Source organism: Erythrolamprus reginae, chromosome 7 (genome assembly GCF_031021105.1).
Source record: "Erythrolamprus reginae isolate rEryReg1 chromosome 7, rEryReg1.hap1, whole genome shotgun sequence".
In the NCBI taxonomy this organism is placed as follows: domain Eukaryota; kingdom Metazoa; phylum Chordata; class Lepidosauria; order Squamata; family Dipsadidae; genus Erythrolamprus; species Erythrolamprus reginae.
In genome coordinates, this window is record NC_091956.1 from 78,896,312 (window position 1) to 78,917,236 (window position 20,925).

The following is a 20,925-nucleotide window of genomic DNA, read 5'->3' on the forward strand; positions in this document are numbered from 1 at the left end:
TCTATATTCTATTCTATTTTATTCTATTCTATATTCTATTTTATTCTATTCCATATTCTATTCTATCCCTATCCCTATTCTATTCTATTCTATATCCATTCTATATCCTATTCTATCCTATCCCTATTCTATTTTATTCTATTCTGGGGATCAACTCGATCCTCCTTGACTCTTGGATAATACGCCCAGCAACGGAACTTCAAGCGCAGCGGGTGGGGGGAAAAACCCGCCCGGCAGGCCCATTTCCCGAGGCGACCGCTGGCGGCGCCCTTCTCCCCGGCTCCTCCAGTCAGGAGCGTCGCAGCCAATCCGCTCTCCCTAGCAACGGCGCCCGTTGACCTTAGCAACGCTCCGCGCAAACAGTGAAGAAGCCGCCGGCATCTCTCGAGGCGAAGCGAACTGGGCGCTCTCCCGCTTTGGACCCAATGGAGGAGCCTCCTCCCGAAGAGCAGCCGGAGCCCCAAGATCAAACCCCCGCGGAGGCCCCCGCGCCCGATGCCGAAGAGGCGCCCGAAGAAAGCCGGCCGCTGGGCCGCGGTTCGGGCTCGGGCTCGGTCACGGGCTCGGGCCCGATCCAGCCCCAGCGGAGCGTCATCTACCAGCCCGAGCAGCCTCGGCTGAGCGCCTACGACCAGCAGGAAGGCCGGGGCGCCGCCTACCAGCCCCAGCAAGCCCGCGGCCCGCTCTTTCAATCGAGGGGCGCCACGCCGGATTCCAGGGGCGGCGTGTCATGGCAGCAGCAGCCGTCCGGCAGGGTCAACGCCCAGCAGCCCTTCAGCTTCACCGGGCCGGGCGGCTACTCGGACCAGAGGCTGGGCGGCGCTTTCCAAGCCGCGGGATCCCGCAGCAGCCAGCTCCTGCAGTCGGAGGGCCACGGCCCTTACCAGCCCCACGAGCCGGGCTTCCCTTCCCAGCTGGGGATGAATTTATACGAGGATCAAATCCCAGATCCGGGTCCTCGGACTCTGGCCATAAAGAATGCCAAGGCCTACCTGTTGCGAACCAGCTTCAAAACGGGGGTCAGCTTGTGAGTAGCAGGCAGGGAAGGGCTCGTTTTGTGGGTGTGGCTTTCTGGCCATGTGACCAGGTAGAAGTGGCTTGAGGATCATGTGACTGGTTTAAAGATGGCTCATGATCATGGGACCGGTGGTGGCTTAAAGGTCATGTGACTGGTTTAAAGGTGGCCAACGTGAGTCTTCGGAGAGGGGTAGCATACAAATCTAATAAATCTTAATCATGTGACTGGTTTAAAGGTGGCCAACATGACATCACTCAGGTCAAAGGTTAGGGTTAGGATGATTGGCCTCTCCTCAAAGAGATACAATTTCCCCATCTATTTACTATTACTGAACATCCAAAATATACTATTTCATTCTATGTATATATGCAGTGAAGGGCTACCAAATTTTTTACTACCACACTGGGGGTGTGGCTTATTTGGTGGGTGTGGCTTTTTGGCCATGTGACCAGGTAGAAGTGGTTTGACGATCAAGTGACCGTCATGTGACTGGTTTAAAGATGGCCAACATGACATCACTCAGGTCAAAGGTTAGGGTTAGGATGATTGGCAGGTAGTCGAATTCACTCATATCCTAGAAGTGAGCAGCTATAGAACAGTGAATGACAGAAACATCTCACTTAGAATTTTGGAAGCACATTTTGAGCATTGTCATGAAGGTGCCTTCAGGATTGAAATTAAAATAATCACTTACTCAAAGGCAACAATCTAAAGTGTCCGCTGCTACTTTCACAGCCTCAATGAACATCCCGAAATGCTCCTTTACACATAAGAGTCTTAACCCTCCTTCCTGCAGACTACCAAACAAAATCAAGGTTTCTGGCAAAACGTTAGGTTCCAAGCATTATTCGTTTTATTTTCTAGAGCAGGGCTCCCCAAACTTGGCAACTTTAAGACTTGTGAATTTCAACTCCCAGAATTCTCCAGCCAGCTATGAAGACCTCTGTTCTAGAGAATACGATAGCCGTTCGGAAAGGAGGTAGAGGCAGAAACCCAGATCACGTAGAATTAATTTCAAATCTTATTTCCTTATACTTTTCCTAGACACTTTTGTTTGTAGCAAAATCACCGGCTTTGGGGGTTTTAAACGCTTTCGGGAAGAACGCAGAGGCTGCCCAAAAAAGACGCCCTACATTTTCTTTCAACATCTTTCAGTGCAAATTGGGTGCTCTGGGGTGGAGTTCCATTTTTGATACCCCATTGCGTCGTCGTCATCGTCTGTCCCCCCGTCCGGGCAGCAGCCCATCCTGGGGGTGGGGGACCCCAGGCAGTGTTGGGTTCTTCACCTACCTTGCTCTGTTTAACTTTTTTTTGTTTCTTTATTTGGGGGAGTTTTTTGGGTTTATTTATTTTATAAGGATCTTGCAAACTTGAACAATGGGCGCTATGTAGCAAAATAAAATTCAATGGTGAAAAAAGTAAGGATCTACATTTAGGAAAGAAAAGCAAAATGCACTGGTACACTATATGTGGTACATTGCTCATCAGTGGTAATTGTGAGAGGCATCTTGGAGTCCTAGTGGACAACCATTTAAATATGAACCAGCCGTGTGCAGCAGCTGCCAAAAAAAGCCAACACAGTCCTAGGCTGCATTAACAGAGGGATAGAATCAAGATCACACGAAGTGTTAATACCACTTTATAAGGTCTTGGTAAGGCCACACTTGGAATACTGCATTCAGTTTTGGTTGCCACAATGCAAAAAGGATATTGAGACTCTAGAAACAGTGCAGAGAAGAGCAACAAAGATGATTAGGGGACTGGAGGCTAAAATATATGGAACTGGGCATGGCTAGTTTAATGAAAAGAAGGACCAGGGAGACATGATAGCAGTGTTCCAATATCTCAGAGGTTGCCACAAAGAAGAAAGAGTTTTCTCCCCAAAGGGAGAAAAGATCTCAGTTGGGCTGGGACAAAGTTTTTGTTTGAATGTCATCCCATGCTTCTCTGATGGAAGATGAACTAAAAGTTGGTCCTCTGAGCCCAACATCTTAACCATAATAAAGTTCATTATATTCCCAAGTTTTCATAGATCTCCTTCTTTGACAAATGGTTTGAAAGCTAATGAGGTAGCATATGAGAGAAATGAGCCAGTTACAATTGGTAGTAGTTTAGTTTAGTTTAGTTTTATTAGATTTATATGCCGCCCCTCTCTGAAAACTCGGGGCGGCTAACAGCAATCATAAACAGCATACAGTAATAATCCAATACTAAAAGCAAATTAAAAACCCCTTAATATATTTTTTAAAAACCACAAACATGCATACAAACATATCATACATACAATTGTAAAGGCCTAGGGGGAGAAGGAATCTTAATTTTTAAGTAGCTTGCAAAAGGCAAGGAGGGTGGGGGCAACTCTAATCTCTGGGGGGAGTTGGTTCCAGAGGGCCGGGGCCGCCACAGAGAAGGCTCTTCCCCTGGGTCCTGCCAAGCGGCATTGTTTAGTTGACGGGACCCGGAGAAGACCCACTCTGTGGGACCTAACTGGTCGCTGGGATTCGTGCGGCAGAAGACGGTCCCTGAGATAATCTGGTCCAGTGCCATGAAGGTCATAACCAACAGTAGTTGGTCAATAGCAATTCTTTTTTTATAATTACATAGGTATGACCATCTTTCTGACATGTTGTCAAAGATTCTGGAAGAGCGGCCTGAAAACCCAGCCGATATAATTGAGAACATCAGCAAGGATATAAAGTGTGCGCGATTCCAAAAGAAATTGGACACCCTCCGAGATGATTTTGAAAAACATCCAACATTTGAATTGGCTGAAATGTACAAAACTCTGTTCCAAAGGGCTGGCGGTGGAGAGGGGGCAGATCAAGAACCAGAAGAGGAATTGGTGAGTCAGTCCAAGGCATATAGTCCTTCACTTACAACCGTAACTGAGCCCAAAATGTATATTGCTAAGTAAAATATTTGGTAAGTGAACTTTGCCCCATTTTATCTTATATTATGGGGCACGGCACATGCTAGTGTTGTAGAAAGGCGATAGATAAATAGATAAAAGACAGAAAAACCTTCTGCAGATATTACTCGATTTCCAAACACAATTAAGCCCCAAATTTCCATTGTTAAGTGAGACATTGGTTAAGTGAATTTTGCCCCATTTTACGTCCTTTCTTGCCATGGTTGCTAAGTACCATATTTTTCACATCTTTTTACTCCCAAAGAGAGAGTGAAAACTTGGGTGCATCTTATATACCGAATGTAGCCCCACCTAGCCACCCACATCCTTTTATATATTTATTTATTTATTTATTTATTCATTCATTTATTCATTCATTCATTCATTCATTTATTAGATTTGTATGCCGCCCCTCTCCGAGGGCTCGGGGCGGCTAACAACAGTATAAAAAGACAATGTAAACAAATCTAATATTAAAAATAATCTAAAAAACCCCAATTTAAAGAACCACTCATACATACAGGCATACCATGTATAAATTCTATAAGCCTAGGGGGAAGGGAAATTTCAATTCCCCCATGCCTGACGACAGAGGTGGGTTTTAAGGAGCTTGCGAAAGGCAAGGAGGGTGGGGGCAACTCTGATATCTGGGGGGAGCTGGTTCCAGAGGGCCGGGGCTGCCACAGAGAAGACTCTTCTCCTGGGTCCCGCCAAATGACATTGCTTAGTCGACGGGACCCGGAGAAGGCCAACTCTGTGGAACCTAACCGGTCGCTGGGATTCATGCGGCAGAAGGCGGTCCCGGAGATATTCTGGTCCGATGCCATGAAAGGCTTTATAGGTCATAACCCATGGCCTCTACCTCCCCGCAATTTACCTCCTTGCAGCAAATGGGAAGAAAATTTCAAGGCTATGTATTACTTGTGAATGTATCTTGTTAAATTCAGTGTTAAATTATAATTTATAATTTGTTCAATTATGTTAAATTATAAATTATAAATTTAGGATTGCTCCAGTAAGAAAAAAATGTTTATATACAGTGAATGACTATTCTATCATTATGCTTCCTATTTGAGGTTTTGTGTTGTTGTTTTTTTAGCCAGAAACCCCTCTACCCAACGTAATGGAGACAGCCTACTATTTTGAACAGGCTGGAATTGGTCTGAGCTCAGAAGAATACTATCACATATTCCTTGCTCTCAAACTACTGATTTCCACTCATCCAATCCAAACATGTCGCTTTTGGGGCAAAATGCTAGGGATTGAAGCCAACTATATTGTAGCTGAAGTCGAATTCCGTGAAGGAGAGGAAGAGGAAGAAGCAGAGGAAGAAGAAACTGGCGAGGAAGGACTAAAAGAAGGAATTGAGGCCAGGGATGAAGATGAAGAAGACGAAGAAGAAAAAGACGAGCCACCAAAACCCAACTACAAGCCACCGCCTGTAATAGCAAAAGAAGATTATCGGACTGGTACCAATAAATACACGTATTACGTTTGCAACGAACCAGGCAAACCTTGGGTGAAATTACCCCAGGTGACCCCTGCTCAGATCGTGAACGCCAGGAAAATTAAGAAGTTCTTAGTGGGAAAGTTAGATGCCCCCATTGTGGGCTATCCACCTTTCCCTGGCAATGAGTCTAATTATCTGAGGGCCCAGATTGCCCGCATTTCAGCAGCAACACAGGTCAGTCCACTCGGGTTTTATCAGTTTGGAGAAGAAGAAGGAGATGAAGAAGAAGAAGGTGGAGCTGGAAGAGACAGTTACGAAGAAAATCCCGACTTTGAACCCATTCCGGTGCCAGAGTTGTTAGATACCCTTTCAAACTGGGTGCATCACGTACAGAATATTTTAAAACAGGTATGTTTGGTAAAATCTGCACTGATTGCTAAGTGATGTTTTTAAAAGAAATCAGAACCTCAGTACACTTTTGACTCCTATTTTTTCCACATAATCGCCACCATGTGCGGTGAAGTGGGCTGAGAGAGCCCAAAGTCACCCAGCCAGCAGTAGGCACTTGACAATAAAAATGTATCCGCTTTTAAATAGGTAGCGTGATAGAAAATATTTCATGAATCTCCTATGCTTACCAAAACATTCCCAATTATATTTGTCGTACATATACAGTGATACCTCGTCTTACAAACTTAATTGGTTCCGGGACGAGGTTTGTAAGGTGAAAGGTTTGTAAGATGAAACAATGTTTCCCATAGGAATCAATGGAAAAGCGATTAATGCGTGCTGGCCCAAAGCTCACCCCTTTTGCCAGCCGAAGCACCCGTTTTTGCGCTGCTGGGATTTCCCTGAGGCTCCCCTCCATGGGAAACACTACCTCCGGACTTCCGTGTTTTTGCGATGCTGCAGGGGAATCCCAGCAGCGCAAAAACGGGTGCTTCGCTGGCAACGGAAGTCCAGAGGTGGGGTTTTCCAGCGAGGGGAGCCTCAGCGAAATTGCAGCATCACAAAAACACAGAAGTCCTCGAAACCCCACCTCCGGACCTCCGTGTTTTTGTGATGCTGCGATTTCTCTGAGGCTCCCCTCGCTGGGAAACCCCACCTCTGAACTTCCGTTGCCAGCGAAGCACCCATTTTTGCGCTGCTGGGATTCCCCTGCAGCATCGCAAAAACACGGAAGTCCAGAGGTGGGGTTTCCCATGGAGGGGAGCCTCAGGGGAATAACAGCAGCGCAAAAACGGGCGCTTCGCTGGCAACAGAAGTCCGGAGGCGGGGCATCCCAGTGGCGGCGGCTTGGGTTTGTAAGGTAAAAATAGTTTGGAAGCAGAGGCAAAAAAATCTTAAACCCTGGGTTTGTTTCTCAAAAAGTTTGTATGACGAGGGGTTTGTAAGACGAGGTATCACTGTATGACCCCAAAATGTCCCATACACTCAGGTATGACATGTTTTTAAAATACCAGGCAGCTCAACGAAAAAGCCTGATTGAGGAGAGCTACAATAAGGCACTGTAGACTTCCAGTAGAGAGAAGTGTGGCTTATATATGTGGCAAACGGAAAAAAGTCATCAACCTTCCTAACTTTGGTTCCTTTGGGTGCAGGGGCGCTGTACCTGGGTTAATCCCTATCAAAAATCAGAGGAAGAGGAGGAAGAGGAGGATGAAGAAGAGAAACAAGAAGAGGCTGAAGAGTTACAGGAAACGGGGCCTCCTCTTCTCACACCACTCTCTGAAGATGCAGGTACTACAGCAAAAGCCTCACCTGGCCGATTCTCTTTTCTTCCTAAGATTGTTTGGGCAGTGAGAAAGCCGGCGATGGTCAACCACTGACTGATTCGGTTAAATCAACTTATCACATGGTACATACCATTTTTCGGAGTATAAGACACATATTTTTATACCACCAAAGAGGGGTGAAAACTTGGGTGCATCTTGTTTTGTTTTTTTTAAAATAAATTTTATTGATTTTATAGGTTTACAATAAACAAACATATAACAGTGCACAGTGCATGTGCCCATCACCAAACAACACACACACCCCGTCACCCCCACCACCCCTATAGGAGGATTCAAAGACTTTTAAGTTATTTGTCTATCTATTGATCCTTGGCTCTATCTTGAACACTTTTTTTACTAAAAGAGAGATTGTAGTTTATTTTTCGTATTTACATCACAGATTCTACTTAACATATAATCTTTTACCTTGTTCCATCGCACCATCAGCTTCTCTAGTTTATTCTCATCAAAATTATTTAATCTTATTTCCATAATTTCAAAATGTATGTAATCCACCATGTACCAATACCAATTCTGTAGTGTCCATTTTGTAGAGTCTTTCCATCCTAATACTATCACCGCTTGAGCACTTTCCAATGCTACAGTTTTAATTTCTTTAGATTCTCCTTGGGTGCATCTTGTATACCAAATGTAGCCCCACCTAGTCACCCCCACCCTTTGGCCTCTGCCTCCCAGGAATTTACCTCTTTGCAGCAAACAGAACAGAGCCTGCTTCCTGACCCTCAGCTGATTTGAGGCTGCAGGCCAGGTGCTAAAACTGAAAGTGAAACTAAAGTTGATAGGATGCAAATTGCTGGGAGAGGCAGGTTTTTATTTTCTTGTGCCCGGCTGATGTCCCACCTCTGAGAGCAATATACCCCACCGTGATTGGTAGGTTCATTCAGCTCTGCACACAACACTGAAAAGTGCCATTCGTATCAAACTCAGGCTGCACTAACATTAAACTTTGATATTGAGGTGGGGGCCGCAGTTGGTCCACGGGCCGTGAGTTTGAAACCCCTGGTGTATAACATCTGTACTGCTGCTGGGAGGCAAATTGCTGGGAGGCAGAAGCAGAAATTTTTTTCCCTTGTTTTCCTCCCCCCAAACTAAAGTGATGATGAATCTTATACAGTACTCCGAAAAATACAGTAATTAAAATTTTTAACTAGAAGGATGTATTTTTTCTACCGACAAGACTACGGCTTCTGATCTTTTTCTGTAAGTTTATCCTGACACCATGATTTGGTACAAAATATTTCTGATATCCCAAAATCGATTTGTTCTTAACAGATATTCAAAACATCGCTCCATGGTCTTCTGACGCTTCGACACATTTAGTTCCTCAATATGCCCTCGCGATCCTTCAAGCTAACTTGTGGCCTGGAGCATACTCCTTTGCTATTGGAAGGTAGGTAATAAGGATCAATGTATTTTTCTGATTACAGTGGTACCTCTGCTTACGAAATTAATTCGTGACCAGGTTCTTAAGTAGAAAAGTTTGTAAGAAGAAGCAATTTTCCCCATAGGAATCAATGTAAAAGCAAATAATGTGTGCGATTGGGGAAACTACAGGGAGGGTGGAGGCCCAGTTTCCTCCTAGCAGATTCCTAGAGAGGCCCCATGGAAGCTTCTCCCCGCCTTTTCTGATCCTGTTTCCTCCCAGGAGATTCCTAGAGAGGCCCCACGGAGGCTTCTCCCCGCCTTTTCCGGCCCTGTTTCCTCCCAGGAGATTCCTAGAGCTCTAAATTGCGCTTGCCGCCACAGCTCATAAGTTCTTGCAGGGCCAGCACCTGGAGGTAGCAAAATAGCGCACAGAGCCGTAGGTAAAACCTTGCCGAAACATGGGCGCACCTGCAGCTCTGTGTGCGATTTTGCTACCTCCACGTATCCCACCGTTGGGGGGGGGTGGTACGTATCTTGGGAGGGACATCCAAGAGGGCCGGGGCCGCCACAGAAAAGGCTCTTCCCTTAGGCCCCACCAGCCGACATTGTCTGGCTGACAGTACCTGGAGAAAACCGACTCTGTGGGACCCTGGGATGCACGAGGCCAGACAGTCCTGAAAGTAATTTAAATTGTTTCCTTTATATGTTGTAAGCCCCCCTCCCCCAAGTCCTCAAAGAGAGGCAGCATATAAATCCAATTAATAAATAATAAATAGATAATAAACCTGATAAGATACATACAGGTGATCAGTTTTTTCTCATTCTGGTGCATTCATGGTCATGTTGGCTAGGAATCCTGAGCCTTGGAAGCCCCAACTTGATTGGGAAGGAGTGGTAAACATTGTCGGGGGGAGTGGGTTGAAGGAAAGAGGCATCACTAATTAGATGCCCATTTTTAATCATCTTAAAGTCTTCTGTTTTTTGTTTTAGGAAATTTGATAACATTTATATTGGCTGGGGTCACAAATATAGCCCAGAAAACTTCAGCCCTGCATTGCCACCCCTAGTGCAAGGAGAATATATTATTGGACCTGAAGTCACTGAAGGACTTGATCCAACTGTGGAAGAAGAGATGGCACTTAAAGCTGCACAAGAGGAGGCTTTGGAAGCAGAAGAAATGGAAGAAATGGACGAGGACGAAGACGAGGATGAGGACGATTAAGCTCAAAAATAATGTTATGATCGTTTTTGTTAAGGATAATTTTTTTTACAAATGTATTCTAATAGATACTATTGCATAAAACATTGATTATTTATAGTACCTTTGAGGAGTAGACCAAAAATTAAACATATATATATATGTGTGCGAATAGATATATTTATTTAAAAGCAGTTTGGAATAGCAATAAATCTCAATTTTAAATTAAATTTGTTTCCAGCAGTTGTAATATATCATCAATACAAAAAGGGTAAAGTTCAATAGCTTATTAACTATTTTATTTCAATAAGGAAACAATTTCTTAAATATGGAATTGGTGGCGATCTTAACTCACAAGCCTTGTTTACAGCCAGATGCAATAAGACAAAAGGACAATGCAGATTTTCACAAATATGAGATGGCAATATACATATTGTCCATATTATTCCAAAGAAAATATATTTTACACAAATCCTCGTCATCCTTATTTTCCAAACTTGTCCTCCTAAACATCTAAATCTTCGCCATTCCTTCCTTTCTTCTAAACACAATCAATCATACCCACATACAAACACACACACGCTTTTGCTCGCAGGGAAAAAAGCGTTCGGGATCCACACACCGTGGACTTCACATCTAATAACGATTAATTACAGTACTGTACATCCCTTTTCTTCCATACCCACCCCCCCCCCAAGAGCTTGGAATGCATTCGCCCTTTGCGACACCCCCCCTCCCTGGAATAATGATTCAGTCCGCCTCTGGGAGGAAACGTTTTAAATTGAGCGTCAACATATTAAAATCCTCCCCCCCGGCCTCTTCCGATTGGTCGGTTGGCGAGGCAAGACGCGTTTCCTCCCAAAGGCGGACTGAACCATTATTCCAGAGGGGGCGGAGTGTCCCAAAGGGCGAATGCATTCCAAGCTCTTGAGGGGTAGTATGGAAGCAAAGGTAGGTATTTTATTTTTTAAATAAATAAAAATAGAATACATCCATTTTCTTCCATACTACCCCTCAAGAGCTTAGAATGCATTCACCCTTTGCGACACTACCCCCCCCCTCTGGAATAATGGTTCAGTCTGCCTTTGGGTGTGGAAACGCGTCTTGCCTCGCCAATCGACCAATCGGAAGAGGCCTGCGGGACAATTTAAATATATGACGCTAAATTTGAAAAGTGCCGCTACTTGGAAGCGAGACGAGATGGCGGAGGAAGGCGGCGTTACCGTTTGCGTGAGAGTGCGGCCGCTTATTGCAAGGTAGGTTTGCCTGTGTTATTAGGTTTAGAGATGGGTTGCCAATTTCCCCTTGTGGTTCGGATCTTATGAAAGTTTTGATCGACAAGCTCAGCGTCTTAACCACTGACCCGCCCTGTCCCTTTTCAGATCGATTAAGTGCCATCAAGTCTATGCAACCAGACAGCTATTCTCCATAATGAGTGCATTTCAAACAAAGACCTGAATTGAAACCACCCAGATCAGAGTTTAATATTAAACATTTCACCACAACATAGGTGTATGTATAAACACATACACGTCTATTTCATATAAAATATGACTTATGTCAAGCTATTTTGCTCTCATCAGCTAGCCATACCCTTACGGGGATTTGAATACATATTATATAGAGAATAAAATATAAATATATATATATATATATTTATATACTTATACCTTTCCATCTATTTATCCTTTTAAATATAAATAAACACAATGTATATACTAATATTGTAAAATAAGAAATATAAGAAAATGGATAAAGATCTGTAAAAGATTATTGTGAGGTATATATTTTTAATTTGTAAATTTTAATAAATAAATAAAACCATATATATATGTATGTATGTAATAATGGATGGACTGTTATCCAAGTAGCAGATCTGTCTTCCATACTAACCTACCCAGGCTTCAAGCTCTGGGGAATCCAGAGTATGATACCATGGTCTTTTGAGACTGAAGTATGCCAATGCAATATAAAACCATGTGTGTATGTACATGTATGTGTGTGTGTGTGTATCACATGTTTATATATACACACACATACATACATATACATACATACATACACACACACAGACGCAGTGGTACTTCTACTTAAGAACGCCTCTACTTAAGAACTTTTCTAGATAAGAACTGGGTGTTCAAGATTTTTTTGTCTTTTCTTAAGAACCATTTTCTACTTAAGAACCTGAGCCCAGAAAAATTTCCCAGGAAATTTGAGAGCAGCACGAAGGCCCAGCCAGTTTCCTGCCATTTTTTTTAAGCCTTAAAGTTTTGGATTTTTTTTATTCCCCTCACCTCACCTTCTTCCTTCTCCTCCCACCCAAATTCCGAGGTTTTATTTCTTTCCTAATGGGTTTGCACACATTATTTGCTTTCACATTGATTCCTATGGGAAATTGCTTCTACTTACAAACTTTTCTACTTAAGAACCTGGTCACAGAACAAATTAAGTTCTTAAGTAGAGGTATATATATGACAGTATAGTGAAATGTTTAATATTAAACTATGATCTGGATGGTTTCAATTCAGATCTGACCTTTCTGTTCTATATAGTTTACACACCATCTGAGAGTGTAGTATGCATTTTCCAAAAGTTTCTGATGTCAAGAAAGTATAAACCTTATCTGGGTGAGATCCACCAACTTAAAGCTCATTAAGGAGGCATATCCATTTTTAAGGGAAAGATTTCTCTTCATTCCTGAAATAATCTTCTGACCTGAAAACGTCTGATTTGTCCTTCCAGAGAACATGAAGATCTTAATGAAAAAGGACAGGTTTCATGGAAAAGTGAAGACTGCACTGTATCACAAATAGATGGAACCAGGTCATTTGTCTTTGGTAAGCTCTTGATAACTCCTGGAATGTGTGTTTGTGTGCTTTTCAGCATGAGTATGCACGTTTTCAGTGTGTAGCAGCTGCCAAAAAAGCCAACACAGTTCTAGGCTGCATTAACAGAGGGATAGAATCAAGATCACGTGAAGTGTTAATACCACTTTGTAAGGCCACATCTGGAATACAGTGTTCCCTCGATTTTCGCGGGTTCGAACTTTGCGGAAAGTCTATACCACGGTTTTTCAAAAATATTAATTAAAAAATACTTTGCGGGTTTTTTCTCTTTACCACGGTTTTTCCCATCCGATGACGTCATATGTCATTGCCAAACTTTCGTCTGCCTTTAATAAATATTTTTTTTAATAAACTTTAATAAATGAACATGGTGAGTAATAATCTGAATGGTTGCTAAGGGAATGGAAAATTGCAATTTAGGGGTTTAAAGTGTTATGGGAAGGCTTGTGACACTGTTCATAGCCAAAAATAGTGTATTTACTTCCGCATCTCTACTTCGCGGAAATTCAACTTTCGCGGGCAGTCTCGGAACGCATTCCCCACGAAAAGCAAGGGAACACTATACTGCATTCAGTTTTGGTCACCACGATGCAAAAAGGATGTTGAGATTCTAGAAAAAGTGCAGAGAAGAGCAACAAAGATGATTAGGGGACTGGAGGCTAAAGCATACGAAGAACGGTTACAGGAACTAGTTTAATGAAAAGAAGGACCAGGGGAGACATGATAGCAGTGTTCCAATGTCTCAGGGGTTGCCACAAAGGAGTTAACCTATTCTCCAAAGAACCTGAGGGTAGAACAAGAAGCAATGAGTGGAAACTAAACAAGGAGGGAAGTAACTTAGAACTAAGGAGACATTTCCAGACAGTCAGAACGGTTAATCAGTGGAACAGCCAGCCCCCGGAAGTTGTGAATGCCCCAACACTGGAAGTTTTTAAGCAGATGTTTGATAAACATCTCTCTGAAATAGTGTAGAGTTTCCTGCCTAAGCAGGGTGGTGGACTAGATCTCCAAGGTCCCTTCCAACTCTGTTGTTATTTAGTATATGTAAAGTTGTTCTGCCGGCGTGTTTCAACCGCCCGTAATTACAGGGTAATTAGTCCAGGAAGACATACACCACACGATAAAAGGAAAACACAAAAGTTTTTATAAACAGAAAAACAGAAACAGTTCCCTTTTTAAATGTCAAAGGGATTTTCTGGTACACACAAGGCACAGGTTAAATGCAATCCAATTGCTCACCCAATAACTGGGAAATTGAGTCCAATTCTAAAGTCCAGAGAGTCCACACACAGTCTTAAACAGCACAAAAACCACGATCTTGACGAAACAATGAATCAGATAAACTGCCATGAGACTAAAACACCAGGTTGCACTTATATCTGTAGCACTGATTACAGCAGCCCCACCCAACCACAGGTGGCCTCATTTTCTCTTGTAATAATCCTTCAGTTGTTGTCTCCTATGCATCACTCTACGCATGTGTGGATGTGTCATTAATTCTTGTTCAGAATCCAAGGATGATACAGATGATTGATCTCCTCCTGGGCTGTCTGCCAAACTCCCCTCTTCCCTGTCACTCACGCTTCCTTGGTCAGAGGAGGCTTCGTCGGCAGATTCCATCGGGAGCAAAACAGGCCTGCGGCATGTGGATGTTTTCCCCACATCCACCTGCACATTCCTTGGGGCAGGAGCTGGGCCAGAGCTAACCACAACAAAAGTAATAGGAAAATTCACAAATGGAATATCTTGGTTAATTGAAAATGCCATACTAAACTTTAAGACTTATGTACTTTATGAAAATGGGGCTTGGGAGGCCTGTAGAGTGATTCTGGAGGTTAGGGAGGGCAAAAAAAAAAAAGATTTCTTTTTGTTTACTTCTTCAAAATCTTGGTGTATAAAATCCAAAAAAATGGTAGTCACTAAATGAATGGTTACAAATCGAGGAGTACCTATATTAGCCTGATGATTTTTCAGGAACTGACCAAACTTTTTGCTTTCTTTTGAAGATCGTGTGTTCCACTCTAACAACAGTACGAAGGAAGTCTACCAAGGCGTGACTGCTCCTATTATCAACTCTGCAATCCATGGATATCATGGTACTTTAATAAATAATAATCCTTGTGCATATTTCTGCAGGTGGCTATTAATTTGAACTAATCATTCTGCTTATTTTTAGGCACTGTTTTTGCTTACGGTCAGACAGCTTCAGGCAAAACATATACAATCTTGGGTACCAAAGATGCTCCAGGTATCTTACCCATGGCAATTAACGATGTCTTCAATACAATCTGCAGGGTAAGTGATTCTAATGAATGTTTATATTTCAGCTGCCCAAGGCTTTTGCAGAAATGGGGGTGACTGGTATTGAAACTGTTTTTGAGCTCCTAGTTTCTCACGCCAGTGTTTTTTCAGGCTGTATGTCATGATTACTGTTAGTACATGGTACTCACCTGTTTTGGGGTTGCCATGTAGAAAACTACCAATGGTAGTCTATACTGTAAAGTTGTATTATGTCTTTAAGAGCTTTGACTGGTTTTGCCATAAGAGGGCGCCAGTACTTTTCCCTCTGGGGGGAGTTTACTTTGCGATGTTCTTAGCTGTATGCAGTTTGTTATCTTTTGCTACTTTGTGTTGTATATATGTAAATAATACTCTGTTAAATACTAAGTATTATTATTATTATTATTATTATTATTATTATTATTATTATTTAGATTTGTATGCCGCCCCTCTCCGTGGACTTGGGGCGGCTCACAACACAGTAAAACAATTTGTAACAAATCTAATAATTTAAAAAACATATTAAAAAACCCCATTATTAAGCAGACATACATACAAACATACCATACATAAATTGTATAGGCCTGGGGGAGATATCTCAGTTCCCCCATGCCTGGCGGCAAAGGTAGGTTTTATTTATTTATTTATTTTTATTTATTTATTAGATTTGTATGCCGCCCCTCTCCGTAGACTCGGGGCGGTTTTAAGGGGTTTACGAAAGGCAATGAGGGTGGGGGCAGTTCTAATCTCCGGGAGGAGCTGGTTCCAGAGAGTCGGGGCCGCCACAGAGAAGGCTCTTCCCCTGGGACCCGCCAACGACATTGTTTAGTCGACGGGACCCGGAGAAGGCCAACTCTGTGGGACCTAATCGGTCGCTGGGAGTCTGTGTCTTTCACTGGCTGGAACACACAACTACACCCTTGCAATAACTCTGCTCTGTGTATGTCGACGGTTTCGCACAAGGCTGCACCGAGACATACTAACAATTACCATCCCAGAGGCTACAAGAAAATGAACGGAGGATTACCAGAGAGTCCCCCTTCCTCTGGTTTTCCATCTCCATGCATGGCTGGGAATGCAAAAATGAGAGCTTTGTGATTAATGGCATTGACAATAAAAATTGATCTATGGAACAAGTTGTCTTCAGACGTATTGATGAATGAAATCATTCCTATCACCCATTTCTTCCCACTTATGACTGTATAACTCTAACTTGATGCTTGCATCTTTAAGATTTTTATTAATATTGTTTCTTCATTGCTTATTTGACCCCTATGACGATCATTAAGTGTTGTGCCTCATGATTCTTGACAAATCTATATTTTCTTTTATGTACACTGAGAGCATATGTACCGAAGACAAATTGTTGTGTGTCCAATCACACTTGGCCAATAAAATAATTCTACTCTATATCTCATAACTTTTAGATTCCAGATAGGGAATTCCTGCTCCGTATATCATACATGGAAATTCATAATGAAACCATACAAGACTTGCTCTGCAGTAACATTAGGAAAAAGAAGTCATTGGTTGTTCGGGAAGACATCAATGTAAGTACTTGAGGCTGGACAAATCCACATCTCTTGGGTTGTTCCCGGGCTGGCCAGGGCTTTCTGAAGGTTTTATTCATGGTTAAATCAAACGTTGAACCCAATTATGTATCGAGTACAAGGCACAATACAGTGATACCTTGTCTTACAAACTTAATTGGTTCCGGGACGAGGTTCTTAAGGTGAAAAGTTTGTAAGACGAAACAATGTTTCCCATAGGAATCAATGGAAAAGTGATTAATGTGTGCAAGACCCAAATTCACCCCTTTTGCCAGCCGAAGCGCCCGTTTTTGCGCTGCTGGGATTCCCCTGAGGCTCACCTCCATGGGAAACCCCACCTCTGGACTTCCGTGTTTTTGCGATGCTGCAGGGGAATCCCAGCATCGCAAAAACGGGCGCTTCGCTGGCAACGGAAGTCCGTAGGTGGGGTTTCCCAGCGAAGGGAGCATCAGTGACATTGCAGCATTGCAAAAACACCGAAGTCCTCGAAACCCCACCTCCGGACCTCTGTGTTTTTGTGATGCTGTGATTTCACTGAGGCTCCCCTCGCTGGGAAACCCCACCTACGGACTTCCATTGCCAGCGAAGCGCCCGTTTTTGCGCTGCTGGGATTCCCCTGAAGCATCGCAAAAACACGGAAGTCCAGAGGTGGGGTTTCCCATGGAGGGGAGCCTCGGGAATCCCAGCAGCGCAAAAACGGGTGCTTCGCTGGCAACGGAAGCCTGGAGGCAGGGCATCCCAGAGGTGGCGGTGGGTTTGTAAGGTGAAAATAGTTTGTAAGAAGAGGCAAACAAATCTTAAACCCCGGGTTTGTATCTCGAAAAGTTTGTATGATGAGGCGTTTGTAAGATGAGGTATCACTGTACTCAAAACTGATAAAGAATGTTGATTGGTGTAATAATAACCAAATGCTTCACTCTCTTGCAGAGGACGATCTATGTTGAAGATCTGAATGAAGAAGTAGTCATTTCACCTGAACAGGTGATGAGCTGGCTGAAGAAAGGAGAAAGTAAGTTTTGCTACCTGATAAAGATTCTCAACCTTTCTAATGATGCGACCCCTTAGTAGAAACATAGAAGACTGACGGAGAAAAAGACCTCATGGTCCATCTAGTCTGCCCTTATACTATTTCCTGTATTTGATCTTAGGATGGATATATATTTATCCCAGGCATGTTTAAATTCAGTCACTGTGGATTTATCATCCACGTCTGCTGGAAGTTTGTTCCAAGCATCTACTACTCAGTACAGTTTCTGCACTGAGAAAAAAACTACTGATACAGTTCCTCATGTTGTGGTGACCTCCAACCATAAGTCTAGTGCCAATTCTCCTGACAGAGCTTTAAGCTGATTGGCAGGAAGGTCAGAGGGACACCCCCACTGTAAACACCTGATTGGTCAGATTGTAAAAATAGGTTCCAAGGCACCAGAATTGAAGGTTTAGTTCCTAACACTATGGGAAATTTGTCCTTCTTTTTTAAAAGTTCGGGTTTGGCGTTCGCTCCAACACCACGAAGCGCCGCCGCCCAGGAGGAGAGTGGGGAATTTATTTATTTTATTTATTTATTTAGATTTGTATGCCGCCCCTCTCCGCAGACTCGGAGCGGCATACGATGGGATTCCAGGGGCGGAGCTTTGACATCACGGAGACTCCTTCCTGGCTGGCTGAAACGGGGAGTTGAGGAGGAAATAAAGCCACGGGCCAAGAAGGAGTCTCCGTGACATCAAAGCCCCGCCCCCGGAATCCCATCGTGGGATTCCCCACCTCCTTTTGCTTCCTTTTATTTTTACGGAAAAGGACACCACAGTGGCGCTGCAAGCAAAAGGAAGTGGGGAATCCCACGATGGGATTCCGGGGGCGGGGCTTTGACGTCACGGAGACGCCTTCCTGGCCCGTGGCTTTATTTCCATCTCAACTTCCTGTTTTGGCCGGTCAGGAAGGCATCTCCGTGATGTCAAAGCCCCGCCCCTGGAATCCCATCATGGGATTCCCCACTCTCCTCCCGGGCGGCGGAGTTCGGGTAAGTTCGACGAACTCGAACAGCAGCAGCCCCACTGCGGCGTCCTTTTCTGCAAAAATAAACAAGGAAGTAGGGAAATCCCATGATGGGATTCTGGGGGCGGGGCTTTGACATCACGGAGACGCCTTCCTGGCCCGTGGCTTTATTTCCATCTCAACTTCCTGTTTTGGCCGGCCAGGAAGGAGTCTCCGTGATGTCAAAGCCCCGCCCCCGGAATCCCATCGTGGGATTCCCCACCTCCTTGTTTATTTTTGCAGAAAAGGACGCCGCAGTGGCGCTGCTGCTGTTCAGGTTCGGCGAACTTACCCGAACTCCGCCGCCAAGTTCGGATAAGTTCGCTGAACCTGAACGTCATTGAGTTCGCCCAACACTAATGATGATCTGTGACTTGGGGGGAAATAAAGGGCTGCTATAAGAATTCCCAAAAAAGAAGTACAAAATTGAAAGGGGTGGGTTTTTTTATTTCTTGCAAAATAGCAAGAGGTGGAATGGAAGTTTTAGGCTATGTAGTTCATTGGGTATGGGATGATCTGCTGAGTTCTATTTTATGGGAAAAGAGAGTCAGAAGAGGAAGTCCCGTGTCAGAATAATGTGTATCTAATTTTTCTTCTAAACAGAAAACAGGCACTATGGAGAGACTAAAATGAATGAAAAAAGCAGCCGTTCTCATACAATTTTTAGAATGGTAAGTGATTACTAACTTGGACTTCAACTCCCAGAATTCCCCAGCCAGCGAATGCTGGCTGGGGAATTCTGGGAGTTGAAGTCCAGATATCTTCAAGTTGCCAAGGTTGGGAAACACTGCTCTAATGTATAAATATGTTTTTAAATCTGGTTTATGATATCTTTTTTTTTTAAGATTATTGAAAGTAAAGAAAAGCATACTTCTGGCTCAAGTTACGAAGGAGCTGTAATGGTTTCTCATTTGGTGAGTCACTTGTAAGATGTCACAGGTTCAAATACTATAAGTGGGATATGATAGTATTCTGATGTAACTTTTTATAAACATTAAGTAAGAGTTATGTTCTGATTTATACTCAGCCTGGATAGTGTTCCGCCGGGCTCTCTGGTAGAAGCCTCCCGAAAATTCACGGGTACAAATTTCAGACACACACACACGTTTGAAAATTCAAAACAATGTCCTTTATCACAAGGTTCCAAAGAAACAAAGCACCCTTTTTGTATTGCAAAGAGCACTCTTCCCCAAAACAACCTTGTTGGCTGTACAAGTCCCTTAATCAGTCCTTAAGTACTTAGCTAGTAGCTGTGAAGAAACGTCACAGCCCTCCTTCTTCCCACGAAGTGAAACACAAACACACTTTGCTCTGCTTTGGTGTCAAGGGCGTGAAAAATCCACAAAGTTCAGACACAGCGAGGCACGATCCTGAAGAACTGCGATCAGATAATCTTCCACAATGGCCAAACTAGCATGCTGCTATTTATAGCAGCAGCTCTAATTACTGGAGCCCCACCCAAACATAGGTGGCCTCTCTTATCTCCTGTAATATTTCCTCAATTGGTCTCTTCGATGCATAATTCTGCGCATGTGTGGGTCTAACACTTCCTCATCCTAATCGACCGAAGATAATGGAGATTGGCTTCCTGGGCTACGTGCCAAGCCCCCCTCTTCCAAGTCACCCCCACCTTCTTCGTCCAAGGAAACTGGACTCCCTGACTGCCGGCAACAAAACAGGCCTAGGACATGTTGACGTTTCCCCTGCCTCCACCTCCACATTCCCTGGGGCAGGAGCTGGGCCAGAGCCAACCACAACAGATAGGCTAATAAATTCCCCCTGAATCAGACAAAAGAAATTGGGCCTGACCCCATGGGAAACACTTTTCCAAGTCCCATCAACAGCTACCAGAACAAAGCAAGGGGGATAGAAGGGTCCTGAAGCCCACACACTCTTTATCATCTTTAGACCCGACTTCACAATTTCTGTCCCCTGGCTGGTGCCTGCCACGCCAAGTTGAGGATGTGGCTAAGTGCACACGGGTGAAAGAGCAAATATATCCATTGTCGCCAGTAAAGTTTGTCAGTGCCTTGTATGATACTATGTTGGGTATAACAATACATATAAACTATCAATATACAGTGGTACCTCGGTTCTCGAATGCCTTGGTTGTCATACGTTTCGGATACCGAACAAAATTTTCAGCAAAAATTTCTTTCGGTATCCGAACAAAAATTCGGATACTGAACAGCAACAGAAAATTTTGTTCAGTATCCGAAATGTTATCGCTGGGGGCGGCTGCAATCCCGACAGCTTCAGGGGGCTCCTTTCCTCAGTGCTTCATCTTGTTACCTGTAGGCAGCTGCACCAACTTTCTCCTTCCCGGTGGCGGCAATGGTGGCGGCTTCCCTTCGAGGAGCAACAGCGCCAGGAACGTCACGTGATGAAGGGAAGCCGCCGGAGCCATCTCAGCAGTTGCCACCACTCCAGCAGCGTCCCTTCATTACGTAACGTTCCCGGCGCTGTTGCTACTCGAAGGG

General features: G+C 43.8%; 2 protein-coding genes across 5 annotated transcripts in view; both read left to right on the forward strand.

The window, feature by feature from the left end:
• Positions 1-329: 329 nt before the first annotated feature.
• On the forward strand, positions 330-9,965 carry LOC139170550 (radial spoke head protein 6 homolog A-like). The gene is made up of 6 exons (XM_070757934.1): positions 330-1,027; positions 3,623-3,860; positions 5,026-5,784; positions 6,978-7,116; positions 8,445-8,562; positions 9,528-9,965. The coding sequence occupies exons 1-6, from the start codon at positions 426-428 to the stop codon at positions 9,757-9,759; spliced, it is 2,088 nt and encodes a 695-aa protein (XP_070614035.1). The 5' UTR covers positions 330-425; the 3' UTR covers positions 9,760-9,965.
• A 950-nt stretch (positions 9,966-10,915) lies between these two features.
• The window catches only part of CENPE (centromere protein E), an 80,932-nt gene continuing 70,922 nt past the window's right edge, over positions 10,916-20,925 (forward strand). For all 4 annotated transcript variants that reach the window (XM_070757935.1, XM_070757938.1, XM_070757939.1 and 1 more), the window contains exons 1-8: positions 10,916-10,991; positions 12,478-12,572; positions 14,588-14,677; positions 14,758-14,876; positions 16,289-16,411; positions 17,339-17,420; positions 19,049-19,116; positions 19,291-19,359. In XM_070757935.1, coding sequence (XP_070614036.1) covers positions 10,936-10,991; positions 12,478-12,572; positions 14,588-14,677; positions 14,758-14,876; positions 16,289-16,411; positions 17,339-17,420; positions 19,049-19,116; positions 19,291-19,359 — 702 coding nt within the window. In that variant the 5' untranslated portion in view covers positions 10,916-10,935. The remainder of the gene's footprint in view (positions 10,992-12,477; positions 12,573-14,587; positions 14,678-14,757; positions 14,877-16,288; positions 16,412-17,338; positions 17,421-19,048; positions 19,117-19,290; positions 19,360-20,925) is intronic.

What these genes read in the sequence shown, in the direction of transcription:
- LOC139170550 (XM_070757934.1), top strand. Translation starts at nt 426, where the DNA reads ATGGAGGAGCCTCCTCCCGAAGAGCAGCCGGAGCCCCAAGATCAAACC. An exon ending in TTCAAAACGGGGGTCAGCTT is followed by an intron (nt 1,028 to 3,622) that starts GTGAGTAGCAGG and finishes ATAATTACATAG; the next exon opens with GTATGACCATCTTTCTGACA. An exon ending in TACAGAATATTTTAAAACAG is followed by an intron (nt 5,785 to 6,977) that starts GTATGTTTGGTA and finishes CTTTGGGTGCAG; the next exon opens with GGGCGCTGTACCTGGGTTAA.